Here is a 20,294-nt window from a genome sequence, read left to right on the forward strand (position 1 = left end):
AAATTAAATTAATTCATAGCTACTTATGAAAAATTTGAGATTTTTTTTACATCAAGTACTTTGAATGAATGTGCTTATTTTTTCAATTGTTTGCATATTTTTTTTTATAGTGATCACTTTAAATTTAGTCTTTATAAACTATATTTTTTTAAAAATATTATTTTTTATTTTAATGAAACAAAAAATTACCATAATTTTAAAAAAATGATGCAGAAGATGAAGATTCATTCAGTAAATTTTTTTATTTGGAGGAACTTTATCTGTTTGTAATATTAAATTCTTTTTTGATAATCTCATCCCAATTTTTATGCTGATTCCTTCTTTGAGAAACATTAGAAATATTATTTTTGTTATCTTCAATAAAATTTTTTTATTGAGTTTGCAATGGTTTACCTTTGCTTGAAATAGCTTTCTCATAGAGTTTATTAATCATATCAATGTCATTTTTAGATTATTTGCTTTTGTTGGTTGTATCAATTAACCATTTAGATTAATAATACTAACTCTTTTTATCTTCTTCTTAAATAATATTATTTTTACTAACTCTTCTTTACTAATATTCATTTTATGAATTATTTCTGCTTTTGCTTTTACTTTAACTGCTGTTTCTACTTTTACTTCTTTCTTTTGAGCAGGATTATTTTTTATCACTCTTCCTAAGCTCGCTTGATATTGTTTGGCTCATAAATGATTTTTACAAAGGAGAAAGCTTTACTTAATTAATTGACAATTCTCTTTATTTTTCTTCACACGAAAGATTTAAATAGGAGTTTTAAATATTTTTATTTTAGTTTGGTGTTTAGATAATCCTTTATATTCTTTTACATTTAGTTTGATTTAAATCATCAATTTCAGATATTTTTTAATTCTTTTATGCAGAAGAATGCTTTCTTTGCAATATTGAAGAATTGCTAAGTTTTGAAGAATTATTATTTTCAGATATTCTTGATTGTTCCTAAGCGAAACTAGGTTAATCATACTAATTATCGTTACTACTATTTGAAGAGGTTTCTTATGAATTTTATTAATACTAGTCTTTTTAAAAAAACTTACAACTCTAAATACCATAGTCATAGCTTTTTGTTTAAGGGGAAATAGGATATTATTTTTAAAAAGTGACGAATTTTTTATCTTGCTTTAAAATTCCTTTAATAGGCATCAACGCGGAATCTACTAAAACTGATTAGCATAAATTTATATTTTCTTTATCTTCTTTTGAAATTATTTAATGATGATCTTACTTCTCTTGACATCTGTGCTAATTTTTACAAGTCTTTGATGAATCTTGAAACTCTTCAATTACTTTTTTATCTTTTTTTTTTTGAAAATTATTCTTTGAGCTTTTTCTTTTTTTTTCTTTAGATTTTATTATATTTTTATTTGAAGTATTGCTGTTATCCAAATTATTTTTATATAGCTGTTAATCATATACACTTAACCCTTCGTTTAAATAATCTGTATGAGTAGAATTTATTTTGTTTTAGGTATTTTACATAGAATTATTCTGATTCAAATTTAAAACTATATTATCAGAATTTTAATAATAAAAAATAGGAGCATTTAAATTGTAATTAACTAGACTTTAATGAATTTTATCTATAAAATTCATTTTCATTTCTATATTTTCTTTTTGAAATTCTGGGATTTAATTCTAACAATATTATTAATCAGCCCCATATTATGAGTATTAATCAGGAAATTCTGTGCTTATGCCTAATCTCTGAGCAAGAAAATTTATTTCTTCTATTTAATTGCTACTACAAAGACTATTGTCTTTAAACTACAAACAGTTTAACTGATTTTAGCAGCTTCTTTTAACTTAATCATCTTAAATAAGACTAATTTCACCTGAAACAATAAAAAATAATAAATTATTTCAAATACTTAACAATAACTATTATATTTTTAAAATAAACAAATATTACCAATTTGATTTTCAATATTTTAGCAGCTATAATTGTTAATTTTAGTTGGATAGTTAAATTAATTCCATCCTTGCAGCATTATTATATATTTATATTTATTACTATTCTAAAAATGTGTTTTTTGTTTTAATATTTCTTGCTTCTTTTTTTCTTTAATTTTTCAGTTAATCTTAAATATCTTTGATTTTTATTACAAAACTAGAATGTTTCTTCTATTAATGTTGAATTATAAGCTCTTTTTAATGAATATTTCAAATTTAATTTCCAACGCAAGCTGATTATTTTTATAAATTTTTATTAAATTGATATTTTGTTTACAAAAAATAATTCTAATTTGAAAGATAAATAAACAAATTAACTGGTTTGTTTTTAATATTTATTAATAGGATTTAAAAATATTTTTTTTATTTTAAAATAATTTATTTGCATATTCCATATAATCAATATCATGTTTAAAATTAAAAAGTCTTCATAAGTATTTATAAATTAAAAAAAATAATTTACTGAATAATTAGCTATATACATGTTTAGCACCAATAAATAAATAAATAGTGTAGCAAAACTTATTTGTCATTAATCCTTGAATTGAAAAGATTTTAACATTTTAATAAAGTAAATTCCTATTTTAAAAGTAGTTGTATTTAATTTAACAAAAAATACAAACAAGATTAATTATATCTATCAAATTATATATTTAAAGATACATAATGAAAAGAAAGTATAATTCTACATAAAAAATTGTTGTCAATAATAAAATTGAGGATCTTTATACTGAACTCATTAACAGTGCAGTATTTTTTCCTCAAATTTCCAAAAAGGAGCAAGATAAAATTCAGCCTGAAATGTTTCACTCTAATTTGCCAAATATAAGTGACATTATTAACTCTAAAAAAAAGTAATTATAAAAATTACTTAATGGATAATTATTATTCGTTCAATTATGAAAATAAAAGATTAATAACATTATCTTATATATAAAAAAGAGTAATACCAGATAATGTTAAATCCACACTTATAAACTTAACTGATTATGCTAGATAACTTGAAGTAATTAAACAAATTTTAACATGTAGAATTACACTTTAAATTTATTTATTTATTAAAAAATAGAATTTATTGCGCTTGAAGAATAAGGAGATTGAAAGACTTTCTTTTTTGAATAATTTTTTATCTATTTCAGCTCAAAAAAAAGATGAATTACTTGAGGCTGAAAGAAAAGAATTAAATAGGGTTAAAGATGAATTATCTTAACTTGAAGCATAATTTAAAGATAGAGTACCCAATAAAAAAGATGTGAAATCACAAAAAAACACTATAATCATTTAATAAAAAGATTATGGAGTAGGAACACCTAGACTACAAGCAAAAGAGTCAAACTCTTTAGAGAACTTTTAAAAAGCTGTTTAATCTAAGCTTTAAAGTAAATTATAATTATATATTTATATGAAAATAAAGTTTTTTAAAGGATTTTTATTTATGTCAAACAAAAGATGATATTGTTCAAACAAATGAAGAATAGCAATAAAATACCAATATACAATAATAAAATTTAAAATAGAAATCAAATAATAAAATACCTTAGTAAGCTCCTATAATACAAACAATTGCTGCACCTACATAGCCTCCTTAATAATAAAATATACCAACATAGGCTATTAATAATTAAAATTTATAGGTTTATAATCCAAACCATGCAAGAAAATAAAACAGAAGTTCAATTAACGAGCTAAGTGCTACTAGTTTTCTTCCTATGAACAGCTATCTCGCTGGTGATAATTAAACTGACACTTTAAAGACTCCTACTATAATAAATTTAAATTTGAGTAAATTACAAAATATTATCAATATTAATATTTAAATTAATATAAAAAAAATTAGATGATGACGATGCTATAGAGGCTTATAGTACAAACGAAAACATAAGTTATTTGCATAAATTAGTTAAAGATGAAGCAAAATTTATAGAATATATTGCTAAAGCTCCTAAGCTAACGCTTGGAGTTATTTATGAAAGAATTAGAAAAGCCCTTTAAGACTCGAAAGTATATTTCCTCCTTTTAATTAGATTAAAAAAGATCATAAGAGCTTCTTTTGAAATGACAAAATCTCTGGTTTTGAATGATGCTTTAGAAACAATTGTAGATGAAACATGCATTTGTAAAATACTTAAGTTTTTATTTTTTTTAAATGTAAAAATTATTTATAAAATAATATTTTACAGGTTTGGAATGTGATAGATGCACTGTTTATGTTGTAGATGAAAAAAAGAATGAACTTTGGTCTAAAATGGCCAAAGGAACAAAAAATGTAATCAGAATGCCTATAAACTAGGGAATTGCTGGTAACAATAAATTTTAATTTTAAATAAATATGATGAAAAATTAATTAACTTAAAAGGTTTTGTAGCAACTACTAAATAAACGCTTAATATTTTAAATGCATATGCTGATGAAAGATTTAACAAAGATTTTGATAAAAAAATGAATTATAAGAGTAGAACTATTCTTTGTGTTCCCATTATAGATGAACATGGTAGAGTACTAGGTAAATTTCTAAAATTACAAAAAAATCAAATTGACAAATCTTATTAATAAAGGAGCTATATAATGTATTAATAAATTAAATGGGCACTTTACTAAAGATGACGAAGCACTTTTAATGGTCATAGCAGATTTTAGTAGGATTGTTTTGAAAAATGCAATCAATTATGATGAGCAAAACCTTGCTCATAGTAAACTCAGAAGCATCGTGAATGTAAAAATAATTTGATTAAAAATAACTCGATCAATTAATTTTTTGCTCTTAAGAAAATGATTATTTTAAAATTTTATATTTAAAATCATAAAATGTATTTTTTTAAAAAAAGCTTGGAATTTATTAAAATTCATAAAAAGATTTGAAGAGCATAATATATTCTTCTGAATCGAAATTAAAAGATATTATGCATATTGATGATGCTAGAATTATATTAAATAATATGGATGGTACCATGTGGTATATTAATGAAGAAAACTAATAGATTACACTCAAAATTGACCAAGGAATAGCTGTAATTACTTAAAATTAATATTTATTATAAAAAAATATGCTTTAATTTACTAATAAATTAGGGATTGGTATTTAAATAAAAAGAGACAGTCAACTGCTTTAATTGCTATCATCATAAATAATTTAGTCCAGAAGTTGATATCATAACATAAATGCCTACCCTTTGCATTCCTGTGACTCATCCAAAATCTAAAGAGGCACTTGCTGTATTAGAAGTAGTTAATGTTAAAGGAATAAGTAGTATGTATGAATCTGCACATCCCAAAATATAGCATTTAGATTAAGAAGTTTTACACTACTTCGTAAAATAATTAGCTTCTGTTCTTATTTCAAGATTAGAATGGTTTGAAGGATATGAGTTTGAAAAAGGATAAAATGAGGATATCTTAGATGATCCAAAAAGCAGCTACAATTTAAAGTATGAATAAGATCATGTTGAAGACGAAAATAAAGAAGATGAAGACAAAAATCAAGTTAATGAAGAAGGAAATGGCGAATAAGATTTAAAAAATTGAATTTTAGGAGGAAAAATATTTTTTTACTTCTAGAGCTTTTATAAGATAATTAATAAATACAAAACAATTTTAAAAAGTTTATTAAATAATTAATATTAATTTTTTAAGATCATTTTTATAATTGAATATAAATATCATTTTATTTATCATTGATATTAGTTATGTGAATGTATTTCATTCATCATACTACAAATCACTGACTTTTTGTTGTGAGCTAATTGCATATCAGGGAATCTATCTTCACCAAATTTATTCCCAAGCCATATATATAATTCTAAAATGTAATACAGAGATTCATAAATTGTTAGCGAATCTTTATTGGCTTATTATTGCTATTTAATATTCTTGATTTTATCATCATCTTTTAAAAGATTTGGTAAAGCAATTTCCTATCCCATAGCATATTTTTAAGCAAATAGCTAGAATAGTTCCCTCTCTTTTTCAAAAACTTTTCCAAATCTCATAGGAGCTTAACTAAATGTAAATTAATCACTAAGAGACAATCCATAATCTTCAATTAGGTCTGCCTTATGACAAAATTCTCTTTCATTTTCTATAAAATAGGCTCCTTGTAATGTAGAATAATTTACAAACTTTTGAAAGACTTCACTTAGTTTTATCTATTTTTTTTTCTTTCCTTAGCTTAGCCAATCTCTAAAACCTTCAATCTGCTCATATGTTGGGAAGAAAGCAGCTTTTTAAATGGTTTACTATTCTAAATTTAATTTTATTAATCATCACAAAAAAAGAAATCAAATATTAAATTTCAAAACATCAAACAAATTTCAAGAATTGAAACAATTTTTACTAAAAATTTAGTTTTTTTAAATTTCTAGAATAATAAATGAAATAAATATTTATTGGTTTAAATATATTTATTACTCAACTTATTCATTTAATTTATTAGAATTAAACAAATTTTTTGAAATATTCTGGAAAAAAAGGAAATTAATGCTTAAATTACATATGAGTTAATCCCTTTTTTGTAGAGTTTCTTTTAGTATTTTTATCTATTTTACATTTCTTGCTGTTACTAATCCATCTTCCCTATATCTCCCAGCTCTTCCAGCAATCTAAAGTATTTCATTCGAATCTATACCTTTTCTTTAACTTTAATGATTCTTAGTAAATGTTGTGAAAACTACTCTTCTTATATTTAAATTAAGTCCAAGACCTATTGCATTTGTAGCAACAAGATACTTATGTGTCCTATTATTAAATAGTTCAGCTTATTCTTTTTTAATTTCAGCTGGCTATCTACCATAAATAATACTACATTAATTTTCTTAACTCTAAGGATTATCAGGATTTTTAGAGTTAATATAATTGTTAACAATTCTTTTGAAAGAAATAGCCTCATTAACGCTAAAGCAAATCAAGCAGTCCTTCATTTTATTAATTTAGATTGGCATAAATTATAAATTTTATAAATAAATATATACTCCTTCTTGCAAATCTTGAAGTTCAAATGGCTTATCTTCAACAGTTAATTAACTCATTCTTTCATATTTGACTGTTTCAAATTAATCACCAACTTGTTTACACATGTTCTCTACTAATTATAGTGCTCTTCCATCGCCACAGACATGTATTTCCTTAGCCTTAAGACCTAAAAAAGCTTTAGTCCATGCAGCACCTCTCTCTTAATCACCTTTATAATAAATAATTATTAAATTTAATTGTAAAATTTGTAAATAATTACCTAAATACTATATTTCATCAATAACAGCACAATCAAAATCCAAATCAATTTTTTAGCATCCTATTTCAGTGGTACAAGAGTAGAACTATGAATCAGGCTCTATTAATTTTTCTTAACCTGTAATTAAATTACAGTTTAACCCTCTTTACTTAAATTTTTAATAAATTTCTCTAGCCAAAAGTCTGAGTGGACCACAGTATATTCCAGATTTAGCACTCATCAAAGTTTCTAAAGCTGAGTGTGTTTTTCCAGAATTTGTTGGACCATAATGATAAATAATTTTTCTTTTCATTTTACGAGTATCCTGATATAAATGATGAGGCTCCTCAATTTGTAATAAATTATAAATTTCAATAGACTCTTCATATTTTTTTCCTAAATTTTAGGCTGCAAAAGCGAAAAACAAATCGTATAGAGGATAAAAATCCAAATAAAATTGTGTGTTGCTATGACCAAATTTTTAAGCAACTAACTCGTATCTTTCATTTATTGGTAACTCAAAGTAATTTGAGAATATTTTCTAGAATCTTTTGTTCTTATCAAAGTGGCTACGAAAACGCTATATAATTTTATCCTCCATCATAAATGAAAGAATTTTATGCTCCTTCTTATACATATCTTAGATTTCCCTCAAGCTAAAGTAACAAAAAATAGCAATATCATTTATCTTAAATTTAAATCTTGCTTCCTTAAAGAACTAAACATTATCTTCAATATAGATATTTTAAAATGTATCATACATACTATAATATCTTGATCTTATATTAGGCACAGAGTGTTAAATCTTTTAAATGAGATGGTATGCATCAGTTTAATCTTTTTTTTTGTCCTCTTTTTTTCTGATATTTACTTCCTCTTCCTCGCTCTCACTTTAACTACTTTTTACATTTTTTTTTTTATTTTAGTGAGGTTATGTTCCTGCAATATCTGTAAAACTGCAAACATTCTAGAAAAATAAGCTCCTTTGCCTCGTTTTAGACTTTTGATGCAATAAACTAGATGACTATTAGATAGCCATTAAATTCAACATACTAATATTCATACATGATTATCTTTAAATTAATTACTTAGCAATAATATCAGCTTAGTAAAAAATAAATCTTCTCTACTTAATCATATATTAAATTAGAAAGCTTTTTCTACTTATCTATGAATATTAGTATCTTAATATCTTTTAATTAATCTAAAAGCTTCATAATTAATTGATCTTAAGTAATTACAAATTAAAGGTAGTTAAAATAAATAATTCTAAGATATAAGTAAAAAAGAGGTAGTTAATGAATTAATGATAAATAGTTTTCTTAAAAATAAAGTATTCTTCTAAAAAAATAAAATAAAAACTCGCTTGATAAATAATCTTGAATAATTTTAAAAATAATAGCTATAATTTTGATATAAATAGAAAAATTTTTAATTATTAAAATAATTAGAATTATTTAGGATAATTAAAAAATTTATATTAAAAGTAATCTATTTAAATTAATAAATGGAAATTACTCTTAATAAATTAAATTTTAAATAAAATAAACTAAAAAAACCAATATGAAATTGAAATAAAATAAATTATATTAAAATTAAAAAAAGTGAATCTAAATATTTGAGTTTTAAATTAAATAAAATTTTCAAAATTATTATTTAAGTATTAAAAAAATAATATTTATTCACACGAAAACCATATTTTAGGATATAAAAATATTTGTTTGAAAATTTTAATTCAAAAGCAAATGCAATAAGTTAAAAAAAGAATGAATTTAGTGATAATACAAACATTTTAGCTTTCTTTTCTAATTAAATATTCAAATAAAGCTCCTTAATAAGCATTAATATGGTGAGAAGCGAACTTAATATTTTTTCTTTCAAATATTTAATTTAATAAGAGTGTTAAAATATTACTTGTTATATAAGATCAGAAATATACGATTTTAATGAAAAACTATTACGTTAAAGTAAGCTAATCTAAGATAAACTGAATGAGATAGAATAAGATAGCATAGATTATTTTAATTTCAGTTAATAAATTGTAACACTTAAATTAAATTTGAGAATAAAATGAATTCATATAATTACTAATGTAGTAGACATTTAATTGTTTTGAAGCCATAATTATTTGCTTTATTACGACTTTAAATCAAAATTATAATTTTCTCTTATTTAATTAATGAGGAAAAAAAAATTTGATCTCACAAAAGAATTTTTGTTTGAAAAAAAACAGGGAAAATTGATTTTTATTACAGTAAAAGGAATTAGTATATTTACATTTTAATTTTTTTTATATTTATTTAAAAAATTAAATGTATGCTTTTAAATCAATTTTCATTTATAAATTAATTATTTAAAATGAACTATTTATTATTGTCATTTTAATTTTTTTTGAAATATGTGGGCAGTAATTTATTTATTTTCTTCTTTTTTGAATATTAAGGTTTTGTAAGAAAGACACTTTAAAATTGATAAAACCAAGAAAATTAATAAATTAATTTGGAAAGGAAAAATTATAATCACAAACAAAAATCTAAAAAATTTGGTAAAAAGAAGAATAAGAAAATTAGTAATAATATCAATAGATCTATATTATTTATCTTCATACTCAGTGCCAAAAAAAAAAAAGTAAAAGTACAAATAAATTAAAATGTATAAAATGTAAAACTTTAATTAATATTAAAAAAACCAAAAATTTAACGAGTGTCATATATGCTGGATGGAATTTAATTCAGAGGATCTAGCATTTTGCTCAAAGAGAGCATGCTAGAAGGCTTTTTGCGAGAAATGTATTAAAGATAATTTTGATAGCGATTACAGCATAAAGTAGTGTTATAAAAAAGAATATTTTATTTGCTTCGTTTGCTAAAATGCTTGTAAATGTCCATTCTGTATTGGAACTATTCCTGAGAAATTTGGGAAGAGATATATTTAAAAATTTATAAAATAAGAAGATGTTCCTCATCATAAAACTAGTACGCAAAATAAAAAGTAAGTTAAGGCAGAAAAGATAAATACAAATTAATTTAATGTAGATGAAGAATAAGAGGAGGAGTTATTTGTATTTAAAGGTACAAAAAAATCTTCAGCTAAAATTGAAAATCAAAGTAATCATTATTCAAATTCTTTTAAATACTAGTGTGAAGAGAGTAGCACATTAGAAAGTTCTGTTTAATAGCAGAAGTGTATTTATTAAGACGAAGATACAAAGAGTCCTCCAACTTAATCTTTATCATAATTTTTATATGTTAAAAACTCATCAAATGAAAATTGCAAAGAAGATCAATAAATTTCTGATTTCGAATTAAATAATTTAAATATTGAAATGAAAACAACTACTTTAAATAGGATACTTGGATAATCTATTTTAAATGAATACGATGCTGATAATGATTTATTTGAATATATTAAAAATGAAGAAGAAACTTAGTAAGAAGATACAACTACAAATAATTTTAGTCCAATCTAAAACAATTAAATCATTTAAAATATTAAATTTGAAGAGGATGCCTTCTGCTATAAAACTTCATAGCCATTATAATTTTAAGTAATTTTGCCTAATGTAATTGAAGAGTCTGATGACAGCGAAGAAGAAATGTGTGTATAAAAGAGTAACTCAAGTGGGGTTAAAAAAATAATAAAAAAGTAAAAAAAAATACATCAAAATATATAAAACAAGCTCAAACAAATAAATGATTGAATTTAAAATTAAAATTAATTTAAAAGTTTTCTATTTCAATCACTAAGAATAAAGAGAAAAAAAAATTAATTAGCTTTTAGAGATTTACTTAAGAAAAAAATTATTTAAAATAATTGCTAAAAGTTAATTTAAAAAAATAATCTCATGTAAATAAATAGTATTCTTAGTTGTAAAAAGCTTGATTTAATAAAATGAATAGCCATATAAATTATATCCAAAACAAATTATAATTAGATGAATTAACAATATAAACTTTTTAGCAAGAACTTTAAAAATAAATATTATATTTCAATATTGATTTTAATAAAAAATTCTTAGGTTGCTACTATATACATATATATCTGCAAATAAATATTAATTTCCTTGATTTATTAACTAACCATAGAATAGATAAAATTTGATGTGATAATTAAGATATAAGATATCTTTACTATATCAACTAATAAATAAATAAAAAACTATTAAGTTAGCTTTAAAATTTTAATTTTGATCTAAAGGGAAAATTTTTAGATATTTAAGATAAAATAAATACAATTATAAATAAATATATTTAAGACATTTCTAGATATTTAGCTAAACAAAATCATAAGTAAAATACAAACAAACCTATTCATTATAATTTTTAATAAAATAAAATATATTTCAAAAAACTCATCCTAAAATTATAAATTTTAAAATGATTGAATAATTAATTTTAAATTAAAAAATGCAAAAAATTAATTCATATTTTTTATAGGACATTTCTTATTTTTAATTGTACATTTTTATTAAATCTAAATCAAAATTAACATTAAAATTTAAGTAAGCTACTAGGGGTTGTATTCATTTTTTCTAGACTAAAAATACAAAATTTATTTTAAATAAAAAATCACAAATAAAAAAAAATTATTTTATTTTTTTAAATTAACAAATTAGAAATATAATTTAAAAATATTTCATTAATCAGTTTAAATTCAATTTTATGATTTTTAATGAGATAATTTAATTTATTGAACTTTTTATTTTGGTTGGGTTTATTTAAAAAATTAGCGAAATATTATTTTTGAATCATGTGATCAATTTCATCTTGGGTTCATATTAAAAAAAAATTAAATTAAGTGTAGTAACAATTCATATTTGGAAAAGATATATATGGGAAAAGTCACTATAAATTAATTTATAATTAATTGATATTTGTTTATAGCTATATATTATTCTTATCTACCTATTAATGGGACTATTGCATTTGTATCTTTTTGAGATTTTGTTCTTGCATTTCACTTTCATATACTCTATGTACTGTATGAATAGAATGTATTTCTTAACTTTTTTACTTTTATTAATTTTGTTCTTCATCACTATAAATTTTCTTTTAGTCCTACTCAGTTTAGCTGTTGATTTTTTTCACTTCATTATTATTAATTCTTTCATATTTAAAATTTTAAATTTTATCTTCTATTTAGTTAAATTTTAAATTTTATATATTTTAATTTGATTTCATCCAACATACATATATCAAAAAAGCTAGGAAAATAAGTGATAATAAACTAATCTATATTATAAAATAGACTTAACTTGAACTTTAATTATTTTCTTAATTGTTGTTAGTTGTAAAATTACCTTAAGTAGAGTTATTGTTATTAATGCTTTGATTTTTTTAAAAACCGTCAGCTTAATTACTTTGAGATGTGGAGTTTTATGTTTGTGAAGAATTGTTACTAGAAGATGAATTATTTGAATTCTAATTACTAGATGATGATGATTATGATGACGATTATTATGATGATGATGTATTTGAAGAATTGTTACTAGAAGTCGAGCCACTTGAACTTGAATTATTAGTAGTTGAATTATTTGAGTTATTGCTAGAAGAAGTGGAATTGTTGTTAGCATAATATTGAGCCAAAGTTATTGTTGATTTAGAGCATGGCTAATCTACTGCAGCCATTTGATTTTAACAATATAAATACACACATTTTTTATAATAATTACTCCAAGTTAGTCCATCTTAACAAATCTTAGTAGTTTAGCAACTTTATTAGTCTTAAGCTATTTTTCCATCTCCACAATATACCATACAGTCATTTTTTAATTATGAGTATACTTATTAGCTTGAGCAAATAATTTATTTTTTGACACACTATTATATTTATTACACTATACTGCAATCAGAGCATTAATATACTTTTAAAGAAGGTATAAACAGTATATCGCATCGTTAACCATAATCACAAATCTAATAATCTTAGTTAACTAAAAGCTAGTCATTTAAGCACTAAGGCAAGCAAATTTTTAACAATTAGCTCCAGCCCAGTCCTTTTTAGCACTAATCTTGAATATCTAAGCAGTTAGACTAGAAGCATCTTTAACAATAAGTAGTTTAGTTAGATAATTAACATTTTTATTGTTAGTAGTTGTAATCTAAATAAAAACCATTTTAATTTCTAAAATGACATTAATTTAAAGATGATTTATAACTGCATGTATAATTTTCTATTTTATTAAGAAAGTAAACTCAGTTTAGTTGATAAAATGATTTCATTATCTATAAAAAAATGATTTTATAAATGTAATTATTTATTTTTTTGAAATAGTTGAAAAAATAAAAGGTAAAATACATTAGCCATAATTATTGATTTAAAGTGTAACATTATAATAGTAGTTAGAACAGCTAGATTTCTATGAAACAAATTAACATATTCCATTTATTAGTTAATAATTCCCAAAGCATTACAAGCAAACGTTGAAATTTTAGTCGAGTTACTAACAAAAATTTTTACCATAAGAGTAACTGCAACCACCACCCGACGAAATAGATCCTAAAAAAAATTTATAAATATTTAAAATAAAAAAATATAAAATTAATTACCTATTTAACATTGATTACAATACCCTGAGTTAATATAATCGATGCATGGTTAGTAGTTAGTATCAATATTGCAGCTATAAATATTTGAGTATTTATATCTATAATAATTTTTCATACAATATTTGCACTAATAATTCTCATCTTAAGAAAAATAATATTCTAGGCAATATTAGGGAACAGAAGAACATTATTTTTACTAATTAAATAAATAACCGCTGCTACAAAGTAGGCATTAACCTAAAGAATTTGAAAAATAACATGGACTCTACAATACTGGTTAGCATTAGCCTTATTAGTTAAGATAATAATTTTCATTACAAACTAGGCATTTGTTTCCTATTGAAATAACTTTGCATTAATTTATTGGACTATAGTTACAAAAACTTTGATAATCAGTTGAGAAATTCTGTAAAGTATTATTCACTTAAACAAAGTAGTTTAAATATGACGAGCATTATATACACAAACCAGCTAAGTAGGTTATACAATAAGGGAATATAGGTGTTGTTGAAGGAATTTTTTCACACTGTAAGCTTTGAGCAGGTCTATATTAATTATATATTGGGTTTGAATAGAATTAAACAGAACTGCTAAGTAGATGAAGATAAATAGGATCAGTCAAATTTGTAGAGATTAATCCACTTATATTTTAGAAAAATTACTAAAGGATTTATAGACTTTACTAATTATATTGCTCACCATTTTAACATTTTGGCATATCTAAGAAAGTTGTATTAAAAGCAGGAGGAGGTATAGGAGTAGTTAATTGGCAATAATTTTAAATAGATTACTCAAATGGACTACTAGTAAACCCTGGTTTGCATTAGATACAATATTATATTTAACCTGCTTATCCATAAATTAAACAATTTTGAATAGGTTAACATGAAGATCCTGTAGAATCTACAGCTTCTCCATCTGAACATATACACTTTCTACCATCATTTTACAAACAGTTAAACTTTAAAGGAATACAGCCAAATGCCAATTAATCATATTAAAAATTATTAATACATTTAATAGAATTAAATGAAATAACATTAATATCAATGAGGCCAACATTCTAAAAATTGCCCAAATTAAAATATTATTAATTTTAACCAAATTAATAAAATGTCTCATAATTTTATAAGCAAAATGTACCATCAAATATTTTACAAAAGTTATTAACATTATGGATTATTTTATTCTAAGAAATGTCTAAGGTATATGGAAATCTAGGTGTTAAGCAAATTTTATTCACAGTATCTATCTTCGCACATCTTGGATCATATTATTGAGGATTTTCTTGTATAAATAGTTTATTTTAATCAATTTAAATAGTGCATAGGGCTTCATCACATTCTCTATTTCTATCTAACCTTTTGCAATATGAATAGTATACCATAGGTAAGCTAGTAGCGTTAATGCATGATTTAAAATCAAAATCTACAACAAAACCAGTCTAACATTCTGAACAGACTGGCTACAAATAATTCGTCAAAGAATTTTAGTATTAAGTAACTATTATTTAATTTTCACAATTATCTATTAATTAAGCCGAAAAACATAATATCAATAGCTTAGATATAAATATCAAAAGAAGGTTTATTAAGTTTTTCATCTTTTTTAAAATTAAAAATCTTGATAAAATAATAATAATAATAACGAAAACTAATTTTCCTCATCTGTTTTTTCTTTGCAAAAAAGAAGAAATTTAATAAAAAAGAGAAATAAAAATAGATTGTTTTTTACCTTTAATTTTAATTACGAAAACAATAAAGGAAATGCATCGATCTAAAATAACCATTAAAATTATATCAATGCTGAAGATAAGAAATATTATTAAATATATTAATTTTTGAAAACTGTAAGGTCATACAAGCAATTTTTCCTTAAAATGTTAAGCATTTCAAGCATGAATACTATTAAAATTATAGATAAAGAGCTCATATAATTGCCTAATAAATTTGAATTTACTTACAATTTCAAATTATTTTTTTAGATTTAAGCTAAAGTTGTTTGAATTACTTTTTGATTAAAAGCTTCTTTAAAGTTGCTAAGTTATTGAAGACTTTTATATCAACTGTATAATTTAAAAATCAGAAACTATTAATGAGATGATTTACTATCAAAAATTGACAAATAAAAATAACTAAAAATTAACATTTTATATCTCTCTCACAAATATTATTTTTTTATTTACATAGTATCTTTTCAATTACTATTAGTATTTAATAGAGGGTTAAAATAATTGTGGTAGCGCTAATATTAATTGTTTGAATTTTTAATAAGCTAATTAATATAATATAAAATGGTAAATTAATTTATAATAATTTATTAAAAAGTAATTTTATTATTTTATAAATTAAGTATAATTTTTATTAATCAAATTAATAATTCATTTATTTTTTTACAAATTTGTTAAAAAATTTTAAAAAACTCAATCATCTTAATCATCACCATTTTTGTAGTTGTTAAAAATGTGACTTTCTTTTGAAACATTTTATTTCTCATCTATATCTAATATAGAGTCTTTGTAATACTTAATTTCACTAATTTCATCTTTCAATGGAAGATTTTAAGTTTCAGGTAGATAAAATCCAAATATTATCCCCAAGCTTCCAATTATGCCAAAAGAAACTAGAGGGGAGATCCCTAAGTCTTTACTCCAACTGATTGCAAATGAAGAGAGGATACTCCCTGAGATTCCTGTTGCCCTTATGAATCCTAAACCTAAACTTCTTACAGAGGTTGGGTATAGCTCAGGAAAATAAGCACTTATAATAACGAAGTAAGCTGTTATTGAGATTCTAGAAAGAAAATAAAGGATTATTTGCATAAATTTTTGATAGCAATTGCTATCTACACATGAGTCAGGAATTGGAAAAGCTATAAATAACAGGCAAAATAAACTACTCAAAATTTAAAAAAATAAAGCAGACGGTTTTCTTTTGAATTAATTTAAAACTTTAACTAGGAACGCATAAGATAATAGTTCTGCTGAAAATCCAATTGTTGCATTAATATAAATGCTAAATCCAAAGTCAGAAACAGAAAACTAAGCGCCGTAATTTACAAATATCATTAAAAATTTCTAGATCGAACAAGCGATAGTGACCCATTTTGTTGATTTATATTTAAATAGAGTAAAGTAGGAATAAGTTCCTTTCTTTTTAACTAAAGAATACTTATTGAAATCGATTTGTTCTTTAGTTAGCTTTTATTGAGAATAGTAAGAGTTTTTAGCATTCCTAACTGCAATTTTGTTTAAACAACTAACAACCTTGTGTTTGTCTTTATTAAGATAAAATCTAGGACTTTCTATAATATAAAACATAGTAGATTATAAAAGTATCATTGGTATGAAGAACCAATATCTAATTAAAATTTGCCAATTGTTATTAAAAAGATACCCAAGTAAATTAAGTATTCCTTCACTGATTGTAAAACCTAATAATAGAAATCCTGTTGTTACCTTTCTAAATTTACCTATGGATTATTCACTCAAAATGATAAAGGCTAGTGTACTAGCAGGATAAATTCCAAATCCTCCAAAAAATTGACCAATAAATATCATAGCTACATTTTGCGAAAAAGCTAAAATTCCTATTCCCATTAAACTAAAGGCCCAAGAAATTATCATAGGCAGCCTTCTTCCCTTAAGATCACTTAAAAAACTAAAAAAGAATGTCCCAAAAAGAGAGCCTATAAAAATAAAGCTAAGACTTAAGTTTTTTAGATACTACCTGTCACAATATAGTTCAAACTATTTAGTAAAAGTATTATTGCTGCTCTCTAAAATTTGAAAGTTTTTTTATTTGCAAGCGTCTACTTATTTGCACTTAGATCCATCTTAGCAAATAAAAATAGGATCTTCAAAAAAATAAGGACCTCCAACAAATATAAAGGATCCAATTATACCCTAACCAAGCAGGATCAAGAATAATATATATTAATACTTTCCCTTAGGATTCACATATTCTAAGCATTAATCCATATCCAAATTTTCATCTAAACTTCTTTTTTCTAAATCATTTTCATTTTTTTCATCAATATTATTACTTTGGCTCATCTGAATTCTGAATTGCTTTTTTTTTAATTATGTGTTTCCTAATTAATTAAATATCTTTATAAATTAAAAAAGTGTAATTGAGATATGTTAATCCAATACAAATTTGTAAAAAAGGGAAAATTTTTTATCATAAAAACATATTTGTGATTTAATAAATAGATATTCTCTGGTGGAGATCTTGTAAGCTAATTAGTTACTAACTTTGTTCATTACAAATTGAGTATTTTTTTTAAATAAGTATATTTCAGTGTAACTAACTAAATTCTCTCATATGGTTTATTTTTATACCAACTTCTTTGTCTATACGAGAATAAGAAAAGATTTTTCTAGTTAATAAAAGAAGTATGTATATTTAATACATTTATGCTGTAAAAGAATATTACTTGTAACATGCTATGTATGTTGCTATTGCTTAATTAAAAACATACTCTCAAAACATAGTTAAATGTAAATTATTTAAGTTTTTTATAATTTAAATTTCATACAAATGTTTTTAATTTTTTATATTTAAATTTATAAATACATAATTCTTATAATTTTTATTTTCTAAATATGGTAAAAGTTCATATATTAAGGCCACAATATATAAAGGCCGGTTTTTAAAAATTTGAAATTGTTTTAGAAATTTGAAAAAAGAAAAAAATTTTTTGAAAATATTTAATTTAAAATAATTTATTAAAATAATAAATCAAAATATTATATATTTGATTATTTGGGTAAAAATTAAAAAATATTTTTGCTAATAAAAATATTAAATTTATAATATTTTGTTTGTTATTTTTTTAGAAGTGTGATGAACAAAAAAATATTTTAATAATTATCATATATTTATTAAAGTTAAAATATTAAACTCAAATTATTTATTTCAAATAAATTATTTTTAAGATTTAAAATTATAAATATTATAAAAATGCATTTATTATTTTGTTTCAAATTTAAAAAAGAAAAACCAAATATTTAATAGATAATAATTGTAATTAACTTATTATTGATTATTTACAAATCTTGAAAGTATTAATCATTATTACTCATTTTTCTTATTTATCTAATTTTTTTATTTTTTGTTATTTTGGCATTTCTGATAATTTATTTTAATCTACAATATATTCAAATAGCTTTTTATTTGACCACCAACCAGTTCCTTTTGATGAGAAATAAGTATGGGGACAATTTTTATTTTATATTTAGAATTAGACTGTCTAATCAAGCAACTTTCTTTAAACTCTAAATACTTCATTAAGCTCAACCTTGTAGGGCTTGTCTTAGCATATTAACCCATAGAAATTAAATTCAAATTAATTGGTTTTTGGCAAGTAATTAATTGACTTTAAATATCTCTTTCCCATAATAAAAGATATAACATTTCCACCAATAGTAAATAATACTAAAGCGCCAGTAGCAAAATTGATTTTTGACCTTTTTTATCTATTTTCATAATTATTTTCTTTATATTTTTCCATCTTCTTGTCATAGTAATATCCAAGATGTGCCATAGTAGCTAAATTAATAAAAAATATATCAATAATTAATTTTTTTCCATTTATTTGTGCTCATAATTAGTATTTTTAAACTTTGAATCATAAATATTATGACTATAACAAACAAAAAATTGAAAAATTAAAAATTCTGAGTAATTTTACCCAACGCTAATGCAAAAACAGAAAATCTGCAATAAGTAAAGAAGAAATGAGAAAGTCCGTGGATCTTGAAAATAAATATTTTATCTTAATTTGCAGTCATGGCTTTGAATGTTTCAAAAACTTTAGAATCAACTACTTTGGTTTCTGTTAAAAATTAAGTTAATTCTTAGCTGTTATCTACTTTTTTAGTTAAAAAATTTCTTCTAACAGTCTAAAATAAAGACTATCTTTTCTAATTTAGAGCAGACACTAAAAGGTTTCTAAACATTATCTAAAGTTTTATAATATTTTATTAGCTAATTATTTTATTTCTGAAAGAAAGTTCTATAAAAAATAAAAATTTTTCTTTAAATTAAATATCTTTATGTAGAAATATCAAAATATTGTTTTTTACCCATATATTAATTTAATAATCCTAAGATATTTTTAGTTAATTTTTAACAAAATCAAATCATTATTTTATCTGCAAAAATTAATTAGCAATAGTTTAATAGATATACATCTTATGTCATTTTATTAAAGATAGAACCATAAAAACAAGTATCTAATAAATTGAAAATTAGATCAACTTATGACTTAATTAATCATAACGTAATTTAAAAGCATGTAGTTTTAAGTTTTAACACATTCTTTTTGCTTATTTCTCGTAACACATTTAACATTCAACAAAAACTCGAATACAAAATTTTAGCACACAAGGTAAATATCAAAGTTGAATAAGTAAAACTGACACTTACTTGTAAAAAAGTGAGTATGAATTATATAGAATGGAAAGTTTCTGAGAGATAGTCTTGCAAATTGAATTTAATATGCAATTTGGTGATGATGATTAAGAGTATAATTACTTTTATCAATAATTAAAAGAGGTAATTTTTCTTTAAAA

General features: G+C 22.3%; 7 protein-coding genes across 7 annotated transcripts; 2 read left to right on the forward strand and 5 right to left on the reverse strand. All coding sequences in view use genetic code 6, as the record gives it.

Annotated features, from left to right (window-relative positions):
- Positions 1-82: 82 nt before the first annotated feature.
- Positions 83-2,004, reverse strand: TTHERM_00725910 (hypothetical protein; the record flags this gene model as incomplete). Its single annotated transcript, XM_001027114.2, has 3 exons — positions 83-138; positions 190-1,848; positions 1,926-2,004. 3 exons carry the CDS (start codon positions 2,002-2,004, stop codon positions 83-85), a joined length of 1,794 nt encoding a protein of 597 aa, XP_001027114.2.
- Positions 2,005-2,632: 628 nt separating this feature from the next.
- Positions 2,633-5,488, forward strand: TTHERM_00725920 (GAF domain protein; the record flags this gene model as incomplete). Its single annotated transcript, XM_001027115.1, has 10 exons — positions 2,633-2,820; positions 2,909-2,972; positions 3,036-3,345; positions 3,416-3,748; positions 3,804-4,082; positions 4,147-4,266; positions 4,323-4,469; positions 4,522-4,679; positions 4,792-4,974; positions 5,036-5,488. 10 exons carry the CDS (start codon positions 2,633-2,635, stop codon positions 5,486-5,488), a joined length of 2,235 nt encoding a protein of 744 aa, XP_001027115.1.
- A 146-nt stretch (positions 5,489-5,634) lies between these two features.
- Positions 5,635-8,307, reverse strand: TTHERM_00725930 (helicase carboxy-terminal domain protein; the record flags this gene model as incomplete). Its single annotated transcript, XM_001027116.2, has 4 exons — positions 5,635-6,203; positions 6,453-6,873; positions 6,931-7,139; positions 7,191-8,307. The coding sequence occupies 4 exons, from the start codon at positions 8,305-8,307 to the stop codon at positions 5,635-5,637; spliced, it is 2,316 nt and encodes a 771-aa protein (XP_001027116.2).
- Positions 8,308-9,669: 1,362 nt separating this feature from the next.
- On the forward strand, positions 9,670-10,869 carry TTHERM_00725940 (hypothetical protein; the record flags this gene model as incomplete). The annotated part of the gene is made up of 1 exon (XM_001027117.4): positions 9,670-10,869. The coding sequence occupies exon 1, from the start codon at positions 9,820-9,822 to the stop codon at positions 10,867-10,869; it is 1,050 nt and encodes a 349-aa protein (XP_001027117.4). The 5' UTR covers positions 9,670-9,819.
- A 1,141-nt stretch (positions 10,870-12,010) lies between these two features.
- TTHERM_00725950 (MFS transporter) lies at positions 12,011-15,326 on the reverse strand (the record flags this gene model as incomplete). Its single annotated transcript, XM_001027118.2, has 3 exons — positions 13,718-15,326; positions 13,467-13,667; positions 12,011-13,341 (listed from the first exon to the last, which is right to left on the reverse strand). The coding sequence occupies exons 1-3, from the start codon at positions 15,318-15,320 to the stop codon at positions 12,011-12,013; spliced, it is 3,135 nt and encodes a 1,044-aa protein (XP_001027118.2). The 5' UTR covers positions 15,321-15,326.
- Positions 15,327-16,139: 813 nt separating this feature from the next.
- TTHERM_000725959 (MFS transporter) lies at positions 16,140-17,771 on the reverse strand (the record flags this gene model as incomplete). Its single annotated transcript, XM_012800848.1, has 1 exon — positions 16,140-17,771. One exon carries the CDS (start codon positions 17,769-17,771, stop codon positions 16,140-16,142), a length of 1,632 nt encoding a protein of 543 aa, XP_012656302.1.
- A 1,028-nt stretch (positions 17,772-18,799) lies between these two features.
- On the reverse strand, positions 18,800-19,796 carry TTHERM_00725960 (transmembrane protein, putative; the record flags this gene model as incomplete). The annotated part of the gene is made up of 2 exons (XM_001027119.2): positions 19,412-19,796; positions 18,800-19,269 (listed from the first exon to the last, which is right to left on the reverse strand). The coding sequence occupies exons 1-2, from the start codon at positions 19,677-19,679 to the stop codon at positions 18,800-18,802; spliced, it is 738 nt and encodes a 245-aa protein (XP_001027119.1). The 5' UTR covers positions 19,680-19,796.
- Between the last annotated feature and the right edge of the window lie 498 nt (positions 19,797-20,294).

Source organism: Tetrahymena thermophila, assembly GCF_000189635.1.
Source record: "Tetrahymena thermophila SB210 genomic scaffold scf_8253904, whole genome shotgun sequence".
Taxonomy (NCBI): domain Eukaryota; phylum Ciliophora; class Oligohymenophorea; order Hymenostomatida; family Tetrahymenidae; genus Tetrahymena; species Tetrahymena thermophila.